This window comes from Thermobia domestica, chromosome 17 (genome assembly GCF_964235325.1).
Source record: "Thermobia domestica chromosome 17, izTheDome1.hap1.1, whole genome shotgun sequence".
In the NCBI taxonomy this organism is placed as follows: Eukaryota; Metazoa; Arthropoda; class Insecta; order Zygentoma; family Lepismatidae; genus Thermobia; species Thermobia domestica.
Window position 1 is genome coordinate 165,868,078 of NC_137470.1, and position 19,247 is coordinate 165,887,324.

At 36.2% G+C, this 19,247-nt stretch overlaps 1 protein-coding gene across 1 annotated transcript in view; it reads right to left on the reverse strand.

Moving 5' to 3' along the window:
- Positions 1 to 1,377: 1,377 nt before the first annotated feature.
- Positions 1,378 to 19,247, reverse strand: part of LOC145674473 (motile sperm domain-containing protein 2-like) — a 218,885-nt gene continuing 201,015 nt past the window's right edge. Inside the window, exon 11 of the mRNA XM_081744586.1 lies at positions 1,378 to 12,763. Coding sequence (XP_081600712.1) covers positions 12,605 to 12,763 — 159 coding nt within the window. The 3' untranslated portion in view covers positions 1,378 to 12,604. The remainder of the gene's footprint in view (positions 12,764 to 19,247) is intronic.

Sequence of the window (19,247 nt, forward strand, 5' to 3'; positions counted from 1 at the left end):
CTGTAAAGTCCGTCTTAGAAAATCTCAAATTCCTAGTCCGAAAATAGGTTTATTCCCGTTTTCCGACGTCTTAAATTTCGGATTTCAGAAATTTCTATCTTACAGTAGTCTAGCCAAAACAATCCAAATCCGCTTTCTCCTCGTAAATTTACATTTCGTAGAACTCTGTCCTACCTTCAGCTTAAGAATTGATGAATAAATTTGTACAGTCAGCGGCAAATGTCCTTTCCGTTTGATGAAATTAGTTTCGTAACTTACTTCAGAATGGAAGGACAATTTGAGTACAGTTTTCAGTAAATTAAAACGAATGTAATTTTCTGTACGTTCCGGTCATACCACCGTTGTATGTTCCAGCCATACCACCGTTAATTGTAAAATAAATTTTACCAAACGGAAAGAATTTTTGTCGTTGACTGTACAAAACTTCAAGTTCTATGGTGACGAATTGCGAAAGTCTGAAAGAAATTGAAAGAAAGGTTTAAAACCCATACCTTCTAAAACGCAAACAGTTTAAAATGCAACATTATCATTATGCAAAATTTCAAGATTTTACACGTAATAGTTTCGGAAATTTGTTAAATAAATTGATGAGTGAATACATGGATTTACTCTTTTATACTGGGTGCATCAAAATTTCTCGGTAATAGAGCAACTTCGTTATGAGTAAGGCTATGAAAAAGAGAGGACGTTTGTTGGAAATAAATGATTTTTAATGTAAAATGGTGATTTTTTTTTTTTTTTTTTTTAATTGCACCAACCGTTTCGGATTCATACTGTATGGTGCCCTATGTTGAATGAAAAGTTTCCAGTTAATCAAGATGTTCGAACAAAACAAAGGCATGCAACAACGATAAAAAAAAAAGTGCATATTGTTGTGAGAGGGAATCTAGAATACTTCGCATTCGTTTCACAGCAATGCTGTATTGTTTGTATGGTGATTGCCCAAGGAAACAGCTTGCTGAACTGATAATGCTATTTTCATAGTAATTGTGCAAGAAAACAGCCAACTAAACTAACATTTTTTTTTCACTTAACATAGGTAGTTACAAATGTAGAGGCCAAATGGCTGGTGCGCTTGAAAACAAATCAAATTTAGATTGAAAATCTATTTCCAACAAATTTATTTTCTTTCCATTTTTTCTTATCTTCACTCATAAAGAAGTTGGTTTATGACTTGATAATCTGGTATAGATTAGACACCTTTTGTGACAAAGAAAGAAGAAGAAAAAAAACGGGTTCAATTCCTGGTTGAAGTATGGTTCGAACACAACGTGAAACCATTAAGTTCAGATTTCAAACCCAGGACTGAAAAAAAAAACACTCTTAAACATACAGCTGACAATGTAATAAGGTTTATGCTAGTAAATATAGAAAGTATTTGTATATATATTTTTTACTGAAATTTTATCAACAATTACATTCAAATACAATGACATATGAGAACCTAGTTAACCTCATATGATTTATGTCATGTAAGCTCAATAGAACTATAGCTGCAAACAAGGCACTTCGATAGAGCTTTGTTAGGTTAACACAGAAACACATACAGACACACAGTTACTTGTAATTAATGCAAGTTTCATTACTAACTTAACAATAATCAATGCAGAATAATTCTATAATTACATACCATGTGAAAATCAGTGCTGATATTTGTTTTTTATATGATGCTATGTGACACACACAAGACAGTGCATATTTGTTGCTTTAATTTGGGCAAACTTTTACAAATGTCACATTTCAGCGTAAGTATTATTGTTAGTGAGTTTTTAATCAATAAACACAAAGAAAAACACAATTACGCCACTTTAAGTAGTAAAGAAAAATGCCATAGCACTAATCTTATTACTATTACATTATAACGAATTTTGATCTTGCGAAATTTGCAGATTTCGAGAGTGAGTTACTTTGAGATGTAGTTTTACAAATTTCAATTCGATTAACCCAAATATTTCTGGAATATCTTGAATGTTTGCGGAAATCAGTGACCATTAAAACCTGAACCACTAAAAACTGATTGGAAATACTAAACTAAACCGGTAATCTCAGTTTTGTAGTGAGGATTGTCATGATTTAATCCTGAAGAAAACCATAAAAGTGAGGAATCTGAGGAGAGCCGAGATTAATAATGGTTTGGCTACACTATATGTAGTTCTCCAAATATAAGATATACAAGAGAAATTTTAATTGAAATATATTGGAATTTTTGGATCAGGATCCACAAAATCTTTGAACAGCCCTTAAATCGAGTTTTCGTATTTTCTACGGAATAAGCACATCATACGGAGTTGTGATAATTAGAGTTTGGCTACACTATATGTAGTTCTCCAGATAATTATGGCCTACGAAAAAACTTTTACTAGAAATATATTGGATCTTTTGATATTAAAAAAAAAAAAAAAAAAAAAAAAGGACGAAAAAATAGCACGTACAAAGATGTAAAATAATGTTCGACTAAGGAATGTGTCATGGTTTGTTTTAAACTCAAAATAACACTACCATTTAGACGAACCTCTTAGCACCTAAACAGATACAGTTGTCCTTACAAGAAATATTTCGATACTTTTGGAATGGAGGGAGCAGCTTCCAAGATTGTTTTAAAGTGTATTCTGTAGTTCGCTTAGCAAAAATGTGACAAATTCAAATTACCAAATATGTATCATAGAGTATTGTTGAGTTGATTTTAAGTTTAACGTCCCTTTCAGCAGCGAGGCTATATGAGACTTGGATCTACTGATTAACGTGGAATCCGAACCACATGAGCTTCTGTTGGGAATCATGGAGTATTGTATGAAGCAGCATTATAACAACATGAAAACGAATAAAATAAGAGGGTGTTGCAAAAAATTAAAGAGCAGAACTATACTGGAGATTAAAAGGTACAAGAGAATCTCATTTGGACAAGTTTATTGTGAGGGGCGTGATGGAAGAAAAACGGGGTAAAGAAAGAAACGTTAATGGCGGTAGTAAAGTAAAAATTTCTAAGTCAAAACGAACAAGTTAGCGAGGAAGTATAACAACTGAGTTACCAGATTACTTGATGATGATTTAGAAATTACTATACGTCTGTTTACATTTAGTAGTATGTCTCACGATATATGGCAGTCGCCTGTTTTATACAAGGAATATGAACTCACTTTCGAATCAAATTAAAGGTACTTTATTCCTACAAATAATTGAAATTTCTGAGCGTTACCCATATCAAATTTAAGCTCAGATAACATGCTAAGATGCTCAGAATTTTTTTAACAATAATTTTACTTAACTTAAAATTCTGATTCTTGAAAATATTCTAAGCTTTCGATTAATTCTTGTAGGCTTCTTCATTGAGGATAAGAATAGTGATTTTCATAGAGTATAAACATCAATGAAATAAAAAGAAATGGACTCTCCAGGGTAAAGCAGTAAACAAAATACCTTGCCGATAGCTGCCAGTCACACGCTAAACGGTAGCACAGCACACTGTGAAATGGGAGGCTCAAGTTGTGTGCTCTTTTGTTTCAGCAGTAAAGGTTGCCAGTTCATGTTAATGATTTTGTTGTATCAATACAGTGTATTTCGTTAACCCTCGGACTACTAACGGGGAGGGGGGGGGAGTTCTTTGTGCCTACCACAGTATATATATTTGTACTCTTCTAATAGTTTCTTTAAAATTGTATAAAAAAAAAGGATGTTATTGTTCAACATTACCTAAATCGAATACCTTACTGTTGTTCAAATTGAAGGTTAGTGTGCCTCATAAACTTTGCTGTTTTAAGTTGATGGGCACAAAGTACTCCTCCCCCCCCCCCCCGCGCTGGTAGGAGATATGAATAGTGGTGGGGCACAAAAACCGGTTTTCCGGTTTTTAGAAAAACCTGTTTCAGTTTTCTTCAAAACCGGTTCGGTTATTCACCTGATCCGGTTTCGGTTTTCTTCAAAACCGATTCCGTTTTTTTTTTTTTTCAAAATTTGTTCCATTTCTGACCAGAATGGTGTTTCGCTGTTCTCCGGAAACCGAATCCACTTCCACAGAAATAGTCTTATGTGTTTTCGAAAAGTTTTCACCGAAACCAGTTTCGGTGAAAACCGAACCGGTTTTGAAGAAAACCGAACCTGTTTTGGAGAAAAACGAAACCGGTTTCGGTAAAAAACCGGACCGGTTTTGGAGAAAACCGAAATGTCGGTTTTTATAGAAACCGGTTTTCGGTTTTTATAAAAACCGGTTTTGCCCATCCCTAGATATGAATGACATTTAGTAGTGTCACTCCTAGATGGCAGCATCTTGTTACTCTCATCCTGTGTACTGTTCACTTCAGTCCTTGTAGATTTTTGTGAGAGTCTCTAATTTGTTTCTTTTGCGAGATATATTTAATCTTAACAGGTGGGCACAAAATGACGCCCCTTCTGTAGTCTGCGTTACAAAAAATACCTAGGTAGTGTGAGGGTAAATTACTGTATCCCATTCCTTCATTGACCAACCCTTATCTATGATAAGTTTCGATTTTTAGAAAAAAATAACGTTTTTTATTTTCCTATTTTTATCTTCCGTGAACAAGGTTCCAGAGAAGAACCGAAAGCTAGAAAATTTAAAACAATTTCAGGAAATAGAATTTCAAGTAAGTAAACTAAGGTGTTTCTAGATTCTATTCTTCAAAAAGTAATTTTCTTCAATCAGAAATATATATATAAAACGAAGTACCAATTACATCAAACGCAACATAAACTAAATAACCTAAGTGATCATTCTATAACTAATTCAAAAACTTACCCAGTCTAAAGATTTTGCAACACTGAATTATATTCACACACATACATACACACACACACACACGCATTTTATATATATATACAGGGTATATCAAAAAAGACTTTACAACTTTGAAAACTCATATTGATTGATTCACTTATCTTACAGACATGGTTTTGGTGTCATTTTGTAGCAAAATACACCAAGTTTTGACTCACGTAGTACACTAGTTCAGTAACAAGCCACTCAAGCGCTAGCGGCAGTTGCAGCAAAGACGGCTGCCTCTACTGGTCCCGAGCGTGGTAGCTGTGTGTTTTGGTTTGAGAATCCAAGTCTCCGACAACTGTTCAACGTAATTTTCGTACAAAGTATGGTGAAGATCCTCCCACTAGGCCTATTATTTAACAGTGGTATAAGTGTTTTAATGAAACTGGATGTTCGGGGGCAGGTCGTCCCCGTTCATCTGAAGACGTTGTACAGCAAGCGAAAACAAAGCTTTGTGAACAGTCCTACAAAATCAACCTGGGAGCTTCTCGACAGCTGGGCGTTCCACACATGAGAAGTTTGGCATGTGTTGAGAAAACAGTTGTATCTCAAACCATGCAAATTATAACTGGTGCAAGAATTAAAAGATATTGATAGAATTACTCGTAAGAAATTTTGTGCAGAATGGATTGATACTTTGGAGGGATGTGCCGCACCACCAAAGTCACATTGAACCTCTTTAGGTATAAGGTAAAAAAGTAATTTGCTACAAAATGACACCAAAATCATGTCAATAAGATATATAAATAAACAAATATGAGTTTTCAAAATTTTAAAGTCCTTTTTGGTACACCTTTACATATACATATATATCAAATCTGAAAAACAACTACAAATTACAAAGTACTGTTATTAAAAACCAAAATAACGTAGGTGTAATCTAGAAGAAAACTATAGGCTTACAAGTAACACCCGACACAACGAACAAGCTGGAATGTGTAACACGAAAGAAAATATATGTATATTATCGGGGAGCGGAAGAAATGCATTTGGGCCATGACGTACAGTCTTTTAACAATACGATACATGTAATACATTGTTAAAATCACAAAAAAACAGTCTTTGTTTCCTCGAAAATCTTTTAATCTTTGAAACTAGTTAAGCTTTTCTGCCACATTCATTCTGTTTTTGCAACAGTAACAAAACTCGCTTTATGCCACTGGTCAGAGGTATTTTCTTAATATACACTGAAGCTGTGAATGGTGCATGCATGGATGATTATACTTTTAAATCACCAGTATGCATTTTTATAACAGTTTATTGATGACTGATTTCAAAACGGAAGATTAAATTTAAAAGATGAGTATGGACAAGTATTGATGTCATTGGCGGGTTCTCATTTTTTTCAATATTATATTTTATATATTAAAATTATTATTATACTATCGCATTTTCTAAAACGCTCACACTCAGAAAGGTGATGTCAGAGGTAAAAAAAAAAAAAAAAAAAAAAAAAAAAAAAAAAAAAAAAAAAAAAGACATAATATGGTAAAGGTAAACGGAAAGGGAATATGGTAAACATATGACATTTACTAACTTCTGGGAACTAGTTTCGGTGGTACTCATAAAAATATGACGACATAGCAACACCGCACGACACATGGTAAAATAAGTGTCTAACAGTAAAAGATGATCATTACTCGGCATGGAGTAGGCAAAAATGAAATCTTTCAGTTTTACGTCCTATGGTTATGCCAGCTAGGCTAAAAAAAAGACTGTGATGATGAGAAATGAATGAAATGAAGAAAGTGGGAGGAAAGGGGAGAACTCGAGAAAATCCACGCACACGGTGTTTGCCCACCACAATGTTCACTTGGCGTGAGTTGGGATCGAACCAAGGACCCCATGCACGAGAGGTCTACCACTGAGCTATCGAGGCCCCGGCGTGGAGTAGGAGTAAGTTGTGGAGTGAAAAAGTGGAAGAAAACGGGAGTACCCCGAGAATACCCACGGATGCTGTCCACCACAAACTTACTTGGCCGGAGATCGAAGCAGAGACCCTACGCTCCAAAGGTAAGCGCTCTACCACTGTGTTTAGTTTGTGTTACGAACTGGACATACAATCATAAATATTCTGACAAAGACAAACAAGTCCTATAAACATGCATGACACAGGTGCTCTGCGCGTGCCAAGCGTCTTGGAGGCTCGCTCACCTCCTATATACGTGAGCTCTGGTTCAAGTCCCGATGATGGTACAACAGAACACAATGACTTCAAGTGGAAAACAGTATGCACACCACGATATAAGAGATTCTACTGAAAAAAAAAAGAATAGTTGCCAGGATTCCATACGTAAAATAAAGTGTTTCAAGAGGTGGTATAAGTAAGAGATTGCCTGGTGGCCATATTTTTACTGGGCCCTACCGCGGAAATAAAGTCCCAGAGGTTAATCACATATTACGTTTTTTACATCTAGCATTATCTCTATTGAGTACGGGTGTGAATTTTACAACACCCAATCTATATATATAAAATTTTATGTATTAAAATTATTTGAGAACAAACCAATTACATCAATTCTTGTTGGTATTCATCCCCAAATTTAATGTTTTGAAGCTAGTCTTCAATGAATTGTTACAAAAACAAATTATTCTGCGTATATACATACATAATCTGCCCAGTTCAGTTCCCTATACCTTTGTCCCAGTCTGTTGGCAGAAAATTATGGTAACGCTATTGTATTTCCAATGGAGACCAACGGACGTTATACAAATGATATCAACTCTTTGATGCGGATGCGCAAGAGACTGAACGTAAATACATTACAGCTTACGTTTCGCAGCACTTCTTTTCGGACACAAATGTCGAAACTTCAAGTTATTGTGAATTAGCAGTTGACTTCCTCAGAAAACACAGTTAAAACGTTCAGTTGGAAATTCAAATGTGGAAAATACGAAGAGGATTCATAAGTCTTGCAATTTCCACAATCCGAACAGCAGGCTCTTGTTTGACGAGAAGTACAAGTCAAACTGGCCCAAGAGGTAGTGTGGCAAGTGGACAATTTAACACGGAGATCGCCACTCCGTCAGTACCTTCAGTCAATTTTAGTGGCAGTGAAGATGGGTGCTCAACAATGTCTGATACATAAACTGTTAGTCTTGGCGTAACGCTGCAGCACCAACTCGAAACATCTGCCATGCGAAAGAAGGTGCAGTGAACCACAACATAGTAACTCATTGGTTCGATAAATTTCGCGGTGGTTGTGAAGCTCAGTCAAAGTCCGGCCGCCCCAGGGTAACAAATTGTGAGGTCACATGATACGCCATTAAGGAAAATTGATCCACCAGCACACGACAATTGTCAAATCAACTCGGCATGTCCTGGTCCATTGTGGTGCATCACTTTTACGAACTTGAGAAAACCACAAGAAGCTGCCGCATTGTGCCATACGAATTGGCCCTAGCTCAGGACCCAGAGAAGAGTAAATGTTTGTCGACAACTGCTGCAAAATCAGTGTAGTGTGCGTTTCTCCGAAATTCGAATGTGCAAAACCAGTGGTTGAGCAAGGGCTAACTTCCACAATCGGTGATCATACCATTTCGAGCATGAAGCCATGCTCTATGAGTGGTGGAACTAGAAGGGTGTGATTCAGTTCGAGTTCATTTCTAACGGTCGTACCATCAACGCCAACTTTTACTCCGAATAGTTGAAGCGGGTGTATGCTGCACTACACCAATATTCTACATTGGAATACCTAAAGCGCACCCTAACGCAACAAGATAACGCAAAAGCAACACTCGGCTCGAAAAATGCAGGAATTTGACATCGAACTGATGCCATATCCGTCGTATAGTCCTGACCTTGCCTCTTCGGTTACTATCTTTTTCGGTCCATGGCGCACTTATTGAAATCAGGATGCTTCATCAATGATTAGGATGTGGAAACAGCAGTTTCTGACTTCTCTGAATCTTAAAGACAAGACGTGGTATCGAGTAACTGGGAGGAGGATGGCTGCAGATAGTTCAACGCAAGGGGCTATATTTTGAACGTTAATCCGCTTTGACTGTACTGTAATAAATACAGGATATTGAAAGACTTAGACCACATCCCCTCCTTGTGTATTAATGAGGTACAAATCATTACAAACAAATACAGTACTTTGATTCTCGGTGGAAGTCTTACCTCCTTACGGATACTTTCAATATTTTCGTTTTTTATCTAACCTTTAAGAGTGACTTTGTGAAATAGTGGGTCACTAATTTATGATAATTTGTAGTTTCTACCTCCGTGTGTGGAAGAGAGAGCTGTACAGCGCTAACCTGTAATACATATGTATGCTATAAAACTTAACAATAACGAAAAACTAATTTCTTAACCCTTATATCCCCAAGCTAGAATCAGACGCTAGAAATGTAACAGCCACACGTAATTAAGGCAAAATATTTTTTTTTAAATTTAAAATATGCTATTTACTACAAGTTTGGAAGTTATAAAATCGGATTTTATTCTGATAATCATTAATATATCCATAATGCATGTCGTGCACATATGCACTATCTGTTGCACTAAATGAAAAAATGATGCATAGCTTCAAACCAACCTTTATGAGTCAGAGCTCTGTATGTTATGCATGAAGGGAGCATTGGATCTTGGAAATATGTAAGAGTTAAGAAATTATATCAGAAAAATGTTAGTTGCTTACATCTTTATATTAGGCAGAACATTCCACTTATTTTATACCAGAAAGCAGAATTTTAGTGAAATATACTTAATATTACAAGAATTTATACTGCTAAATTTACATTTCAATTGCTACTTACAGATAATTATTAAGTTATTATTAGTAATTTTTCAATGGCGATGGTTCAATTTTATTCTATGTACTGTCGTACGAGAATTTTTAATTTTTGGTATAAGTATTTGATTATAATATCTGGCAGGGTACCTTCGAGTGCAGTTTTATAGACTTTAAAAACAGAGTAATTCAATAATTTTCAATCGTCGGTACGCCAACTACGAGGGCTGTCCAGAAAGTACCAGATGTTTTGGCCTACCGCGGCAGTGGGCGAGGCTAGAGCTGCCATCTTGGTGTCAGATCGTTGCCACGCTCAGTACGCTTCCAGCTGTGGTAACGTGAAGACTGTCACGCTCTTACTGTGCTTTCTGTGACGTGTTACAATGTGAGCTGCAATAGAAAATCCCGCCTCTTGTGAGGTGCGTTCTGTGATTAGGTTTTTGTTGAAAAAAAATAAAAAAGCCAATTGAAATCCATCGCCAACTGTGTGAAGTGTGCGGACATGCAATAATAAGTGAAAGCACGTCCACACACGGCCAAACGTACCCGAGAGCTCTTGAATGGTGTTGGATGAGAGGTGTTCGAGCACTCACCATTCAGCCCGAATTTGGCGCCGAGCGACTACCACCTCTTCCCAGTAATAAAGGCATGGCTCGCTACACAACGCTTTGATATTGACGCCGAACTGCATGTCGGTGTGAGCCAGTGGTTGAAATCGTAGGCGGCAGATTTCTACAGCAACGGTATTGAAAAACCTGTGCCATGGCAAGATAAGTGGCTTAATTTGCAGCGCGATTATGCGGAAAACTAGCTTAAGAGTGTACCATTCAAATGAATACATTTTTTTTGTTCCTTCTTTTTTATATATATTAAAACGTGTTACTTTCTGAACAGCCCTCGTATTAAACTGGTCCAAATGGTAAAATTTCCTGTCAGATTATCCATCAGAAAGATATCTGTCCAAATATCTACTGTGTTATGTCCAAGACAATTAAGTACAGAAATATATTTAATTTTCACCAGCTTTTTCTCCTCCTCCTCTCCTTTTCATTTCTTATCACTGTCTTAAGATATAAACACAACAGTTTGCCAAAACGTGTAATTTATGGGAAAAAAATCCCAACATGGGTTAGTGAATCAAACAATGCGTTATTTCAAAGATACAGGATTAGACACATGTAATTTTATCTGTGGCAAACTGTTGTATGGTGTAGCTTAACTTTAGTTATCTACAGGGTGTTACATAAATGTGTTACAATATTTTGGGAACAGAGTCCTCACATCAAATTAAAAGCAAAAGTTTATATGGATCTGTGGTCGGAAGTGCATAGTTTCATAGTTATAGGGTGGTGCCGAAAACGTGAAAAAATGAACTTCAATGGTCCATAGTTCCACTACTATAGGAACGATCGTAGTCAGGTCAAGATATCACTGAGGAACTAGTATGTGAACTATCCAAACACCCATCTCTCACAACTTCCGGTACTTGCACAATCATTTTTAGAGATGCTGTTCGGGAGTACTTGATCACTCTTCACCTCTCTCTCTAAAAATTGGCATGCAAGTACTGGAACATTCTTAAACATGCATATTTGGATAGTTCACATACCAGTTCCTCAGTGATGTGTTGGCCCGACTACGATAGATCCCATCGTAGTGAAGCTATGAACTTTTAAAGTTGACTTGTTTCACGTTTTCGGCAACCTATAACTCCGAAACTATCCACTTTTAAGCAGAGGTCCAAATGAACTTTTTTCTTATTTTGATGTGAAGAATCTGCTCTCAAAATATTGTAACACATTTATGTAACACCCTGTATATACACAACAGTGAAAATTAAGTTTTCAACGCCATTCTACACAATACTGTGAGAAACGATTTGGAAAGTCAAATTGTAAATTGTATATAGGAATACACATAAACAGTAAACTTAATACGGAAAAAAATATATATGTATGATTACTACAACGAGTTCATTTTCAAATACCCTTAACATTTGATTTTTTTTTTTTTTTTTAATCAACAGTTTGAATTACGTAGGTCGTTCAATATATAAGATTCCCTAAGCTGTAAGGTATGTATTTTTTTAAGATACGTTTATAAACTATACATACATGTATAGACGGGTTCTTCCTTACCCCTCCACATAATTTCCCTTAAGATTCAGGCATTTGTCTCATCGTTGCACCAATTTGTTTAAACTCTTTGCAAAAAAAAATAAAAAATAAAAAATAAAAAAAAAATAAAAAAAATTAAAAAAATAAATAAATAAAAAAAAAAAATCAGAGCTCTGGCTATTTAGCACTCTCCTTACATTCCGCTTGATTTCTTCATCTGTTTCGAAATGTTCACCTTGCAATACTGATTTTAATACCGGAAATAACTTGGCGCTAAATTGAGTCTGTATGGAGAGTGGAGCAGCCTTTCCCACCCTATTTCTTCAATTTTGTGTCTTGTTTTCTTGCTGACTAGGGTGGGCGTTATCATCAAGAAGAGATCAAGTCGCTTATGTCGAATTACGTTTCCTTGAAGAAGAGTTCAGGTTCGATATAAACGACCTGGTCTCCTGTCAACTTCTGATGAAGTGAACCGAAATGTGAAGAGTGTGCTAAATAGCCTGAGTTCTGGTTTGTTGGAAAGGATTTCGACAAATTGATACAACGGTGAGACAAATGCCTGAATCTCAATGGGAATTATGTGGAGAGATGAGGAAGGAGCCACCTACACATGTATTGTTTACAAATGTATCGTCAAAAATACATTTTTTACAACTTAAGGAAACTTATATACTGAATGACCCACGTAATTTCACAACAATGAACAGATTAATCTTAAGGTGAAAACTTTATTGGCCCATAGTCAACTTCAATTACACTAATCTCTTTCCCCGATAATAATCTTAATAGTACACTAAATATGGAAGCACAATGTGTATATACACACATATACATATGTAGGATTTTCGTATAAAAATATCAATCTTTATGAGGTGTTCCATTTTTTTACAACCTATATATTGAAGTATTTACATAAACGTAAGGTATTAAAGCGGCAGCACATCAGAATCCATTTTGTTTGCTAGTTAAATTTTCCATTAGGGGGGAAAGCACGAGCCTTCGTTGATTTCTACGAAAGTTCTATAAAGACAGAACGATGCGGCGATTATGATTATCAGCAGGCTTAAGCACTGCATCTGTACAGTGCGGTCAACTCGCTTTTGAAGCCGGTTCTGGTTGCCCCGCAATTGTTCGATCTGAAACAAAGAAAGCAAAAATTAAGTTTCGATTTAATTCTCCTTCAAAACATAATATACAGTAAAGTGATTATATATATTATACGTTGTTCAGTTTGCTTACATAGATATTTTATCTGACCCATGCAAAGAATAGGTATTTCAGCTAGTCGTACATAAGTGAGTGCTACTAACGTTCGTTGTTTTAAAATATCTACTACACATTATGCAAATTGAAAACCCTCTTTCTAGACCTGAATTTTCATGAGATAATGTTAAGATTGTTTTAATAGCATCTTTAAATAATTTTACTCTATCCAAATTTTTTAGGCAAAAGTCACCGAAACACTGACCAGTTCTACAATAACGACTAATAATTGTTTTACAATTTGGATTCGAACGAAGCTTCTTGAACTGCCTCACAACTCTATCTGTCCTATTGTCATCTATCCAATTATTTTCAAGTAGTTCAGCTAAAAGAAGACTTCGTGCGATTCACTCCAACATCAGATCCTACAGAAACATTAAGATTCAAACAGGAAAGAGCTATAGTCTGTTTATAATTCAAAGTCGATTTTTCCAGAAGTTTAAGAACAAATTTCTGTAGACACATTCTGCAGTTTCGGCGAAAATTCAAAACATTCAAACCCTCTATTGGTTGATATTTCTTAAAGGCAGTATGTGTAGCAAAACCAATGTTAATGTTTTCCACAGGATAATTTTCTTCATTTCCCACATCAATTGGTATACATGAACCTGAAGAACTAAAAACTTCTGGTTTTACAAACTTTGCATCACATTTTTTATCACGTAAAGAAATGTATATCAACGGCGCTTCTGCTATGGTAGTTAATGTCAGTCACAATAATCTAGGACCGGAAATTAGTAAAAAACAAAGTAGGTATACGGACACACAGGCGAACATATATGATTGCTACAGTGATAGATCTGGATTTAAAATAAATAGTGACAATGTTACGATTAATACACACTCCATATTTTACTCTTTATCGGGGGCTTAGTTATTATTTATTGTATTCAAACATACTGAAAGTGTACAGGAAATATTTAGACAGAACAAATCTTACAGAATACATAGCATTAATATTCAAATATACACAAATTTAGATAAAATCATAAACGTAACCAACAAATGAATGTAAAGACGTTTGAAGGCTATCTCCTCCTAAACCATGGGCGTCCGAAGGGTAGGGCAGGGTGGGGCTCGGGCCCCCGCCTGGCTCACGAAAATGTATACGTAATATAGCAAATCACGTATTAAATACCAGACGTAATATAGGAACCATGGAATGGGCTTCTCCCAGGAAAATTTTCTTCGGGTGCCCCTGTCCTAGACCACTGCACCGAATTTGATGTTTCTTTGTAGATGAATTGACCATAATCCAACATTGGTTTATATCGCATTATAGGCATGGAATAGAAGCGGTGAGATGTAAAAATAATTGAAAACTACCAATATTAGTGTCTTATTCATAGTTTTCGAGGTCGCTAAGATGAATAGTGATACTATAGATATGTTTAAGTCAAAATTTACCCCTCATCGGCATCGAGTGAGGATATGGAAGACGGTGACACGTAAAAATAATCGGGAACAACCGATATTATTGTCTAATCCGTAGTTTTCGGTGTCAGTGAGATAAATACGTACGGTAAGAGGGGTAGAAAGGTATTTTCGACAAACATCTCTTGGAACGCCCACTTCTCCAATTTACAAGCTAATATTCGTCGTCGGATGAACTTGTTTAAAAATGCGTTAACTGGAATCTTAACACCAAACTCATTCTTTACACATATAAAGTTTTTGTTAGTCCTGCTCTTATGCATGGACATGTCGCCTGGTTATCAGCTCCACAGAAGTTGCTAAATCTATTATTGCGAAGCTTACCTACTTTACTGCAATATCACAAATTACACTCTAATAGATGCTACCAATAACCTAGCTACATTTTCCACCCGTCTCCAATCCACGTGTAGACAATAATTGTATCTGATCTCGAACATTTTAACAAAAACCACAGTTCCCACGTTAGATAGATCGTACATTTATTCTCAACATTCAACTATCTGGTACAATATCTGTTATACATTTTCTAAATATAGCTAAAACTCGTTCCAGTAATCTCCAGGTAAGACAAAAATTATTTTCCTATAAAACAGAAGTTCCATGAAAAAAATAACGTCCCGCATCTCCCACTCAACTCTGGTACACTGTCGTTCTTCTTCTTTTCACTGTTGTATATTCGTTCTTCTCAGAACGCTACAGAAGTTTTATGATAAACTACAAGTCCTGGAACGCCATGTTTTACGCATTGCTTATTCCTTACCACCACGGACGCCACAAGACGTCACGGACCACGTCGCACATCTATACCAATACTCTTACCACATCTGTACAGTCTTCGCTCTCGCTATATTCGACGCCGTATAGCAGACGCTCATCCGATTCTTCATGAACTATTTTTAACCCGACTCCAGCTCTACCACATATTCATCGTTAGTTCACCTTCTTGCTATCGATAAACATGATCGGTCAACCGCTCACTATAAACCACGTCGTTGTATATATTGTCACCATCCATTCATCCATTGCACATAACCTCATCAATGAGCTCTGTTTTCTAACTGACAAAGCTTCAAGTGTTTGAACCGGCTCTGAGTAGCCCGAGAGCAGAATATTAATACCCTCGTCGCAACTATCATCATAAAGTACGAAACAACAATAAATGACCAAAATCGTAATTAGGTTTAATAACGTTTTTGGTCATTTATTTTTGTCTCGTACTTTATGTCCTTGTGTTCCGTCACTACAGTTCATTTCATCATGTAAATTCCATAACATGCTCAGGACCTTGTATGCCTCACCTTCTTCTGTATGCCTAACCAAATAACCATATCAATAATAAATCAATCCTGATACCCATCTCCCAATGATACTACCAATAAATGAATGCTCATGACCCCAAAGAAGACGTTACCTTCTACGGCCCACCAATCTTTGGATGGGAATGATTCTACTCCTGAAGGAACTGTTTTAAAGAATGTAGGGTTAGGAATAAGGATTTCATCTTATTCTAGCTTACCTAACACGATATGATAGCTTGAAGAGCTGTGTACTTTCTTATCCTTTCTGACACGTTGAATATACAACAGAAGACAGGGGTAAATGGTCAATGGCTCGCTGGGCAACACCACTAGTTTTAAGCCAATAGAGAATAAAAATTCAATGAAAAATTTTCTGAGCCTAAAAACGTACTCGAAACAGCGTGCTGGAGCATCCGTAAATAAGTTATGCAGAGCTCTCAGAAATTAAACGAGTGTCCAGTTTGATATCTCAATTGCTGCCTTAAATGATTCACACAAAGTAAGTAATCCACAGCTTTCTGTATCAAGTATTACAGGATCATTTGGCGACGACTTGATATCTGACTTGAAGATATGCAGAAATGTAAAGTTTACATTAGGGATGGGTATTGAAATTTTGAACGATCTTTAAGTTCAAGAGTAAAAGGATCTCTTTAAAAGCGCTGAAAAGGTTGAAGCTGTGCAATTTTCTAAAAACGCTCAGGTCAAGTAACGCATCCACACTTGTTCTTTCAGGGTGGTGTTCAAAAATTTCACATTTATGAATCCTTCAATAACTGAATTAGTTCTTTTCTAAAGTGCGGTATTTGTAACCCATAAACGAAAGAGTATGCTATTTGTCACGTTGAGAGTGCATTTTTTTCCAGCAATTTCACCGTCTGGAAACATAAGTCATATTTGGAAGCAACGCGCATTGATGTGTTGTCACACTTTGAATACACCATAATAATTCTGCTTTTATAATGCTATCTTTTACTAAGAATCCATGTAAACTACTTTGTTTCGTCCCTGAAAACGTACCCAGTTGCATCGTATAATCCACATTTCAGCACGCAACATCACCAGAAACGTAAGTTCTATGCGGATGAGGTACAAATAGAATGACATTCCAAGTGAGAAGAGATTGGCTTGTTTTCTTGATACGCAAAGCCATGACTGTTCCTAATATTCAAATGGACGTCTCCATCTATATATGCTTTATATCCTTCATGTGACTTGTACCGCTTGACGTTCCGTTACTCAGCGAAAAAACGCTCTGGCAAATGTAGTGAGCAAAAATTTCTCCCCAGGTATTTCCCGAATTCACTGTAACGAATTTACAGTCCTACTAATTTTATTTTTTTCTCTCTCTCTCTTTCCTGAACAGAAGTAGGTAGGTATTCCTTATAGCTTTTAACTTCTAATTATGAATCTGAAATCATATGTGCTGTTGTCAAGTCTGTTTTTTCAGAAGTGTTGAAATGAAATTTTGAAGGAAACCCCATATTTCTTAGATTTATGTATTTTTTAAAAAAGCAATTTTATGTACAATACAAACTATAGGAAAAAATATGTACATGACACATTTGGGTATCAGAAGGATAAATCAATATTTATAACTTAGTATAAAATGCAGTTTCCACATGTATGAAACAACCTGTATACGTGTAAAGATGCAGCTGAAATCGATGCATTTAAACACTGCTAGTCAAACAAAAGTGATTTGACAAAAAATGAAAGTAGCAAAGACATAGATCGATACATGATAAGAAGTACAAAATTTAAAAAAAGAAATCTTCAGTTTAACGTTCCACGATTATGCTATTTAGGTTAGGTGAAACCGTAAGTAAGACAAGTGAACGATGATGGAAGAGCTGGTGGTATAAGAACGTGGGAGGAGACAGGAGCAACCCCGAGAAACACCCACGGACACGATGTTGTCCACCGTTAATTTACTTAGCCGGGTATCAAATCATGGACCCAACGCACCAGAAGTAAGAGCTCTGCCACTGGTCCACCGTGCCCCTTTCACAAAATAAAAGAGACACTTATGACGCTTTCCTCTTGTGTAATGTGAGGAGTGTGTCACGTGCCAAGTTCCAACAATAATCAGATTCTCCTTTGTATCGCTGCTCCAGGGTTTGAATTGATTACTGAAAAATCTTACCATGCTTAGACACAGCTACTAGGTTTTCGAACGCTCAGTGGCGTAACTGAGGGGCCTGCAGTGCAGGGGGGGGGGGGAGGCGGAGCAAATGCCAAGAACTATAGGATACAAAAAGTGAGCTGATAACGGAATACCCATTTCCCTGAAGAATATTATTTACTTTAGAAAAGAAAAATATGCTCTGGGTGAAAATTCATCTACTCTAGCAACATCAGTTTAAAAAAAATCATCTTAGCACTCGAAGATTAGAGGAAAATAATTTTGCTGCCGACTCTACAATGTGCTGAAAATGTCTTCATTATGGTGCAAAAATTTAAGCAGAAAGAATACGTAACCCTATTACTAGATTCAGTTCAACTTACATTGCTTCGTTTCTTTATGTAAACATGTCAATCAATGCGCCAACAAACACTTGTATTTTTTCTCGATTATGAATGTAAACTGTGTCTTTATCACGACGATGTGTACTCTTTTTCGTTAGTTTAGTTTCTAGTGTTGAAATGAAATGAAATTTTTCAGTTTTAAGTCCCACGGTTATTCCGGCTAGGCTAAAGGAGACGGTGATGATGAAACATGAATTGAATGGTGGAATTAATAAAGTAGGAGGAAACGGAAGAACCCCGAGAAAATCCACGCACATGGTGTTTGTCCACCAGTAAGTTCACTTGGCGCGAGCTGGGATCAAACCAGAGGCATTTCTTAGTTTTCTTATTTCCCTCCATTTTAGTGAACTGAGTACTTTGTATTTTATAAAACATGAAACCATTTAAGCCAAATTATTAACATTTGAGTAGTGCTCAAAAAAAAAAAAAAGAAACGAAAGAAGTTGAAAAGCCCATTACAAAACTGGTCAAAATTAATTAATTTTTTTTTTACCAGAAATGTGAATACCGCTCTCACCGAAACTGGTTCTTCACCTACTACTACTAATTCTACATGTTTAGTACTATTACTACTACCATTACTACTGCTATGTCTAGTACTATTACTGCTACTACTAGTAGTAGTACTAACCCTACTGTTACAGAAACAGCTTCTATTGCTAATAACGATCTAAATTTAGAATTATCAAATAATGCAAAATTCTGCTGACTGATCTGCTGACTATCCGGATAATTTAGATAATGAAACCAAGGAATTCATTGTTCATCATGGACCATGCAGGTCACAAGGACCATTTCCTTAAGATCCAGAACAAAATAATAGATCATTCTCCAAAAATTACTATGAAAACACAAAGACTGGCTTCAAAATTACTAGAGTTTGGCTTTGCTATTCAGTGAAAGGAGATTTTTCGTATTGCCAACCGTATGTTGTTTGCAGATCGTAGTTCACCAGGTTTTCAACTAGGTTGGATAAGAGGACTTAGTGACTGGCAAGGGTTATCAAAGAAAATAGTAAAACATGCAAGTAGCAAATCTCATCTAAATGCGTGCGTTATATTCAATACGTGAAAAAGAAAGAAACAAGTGACGA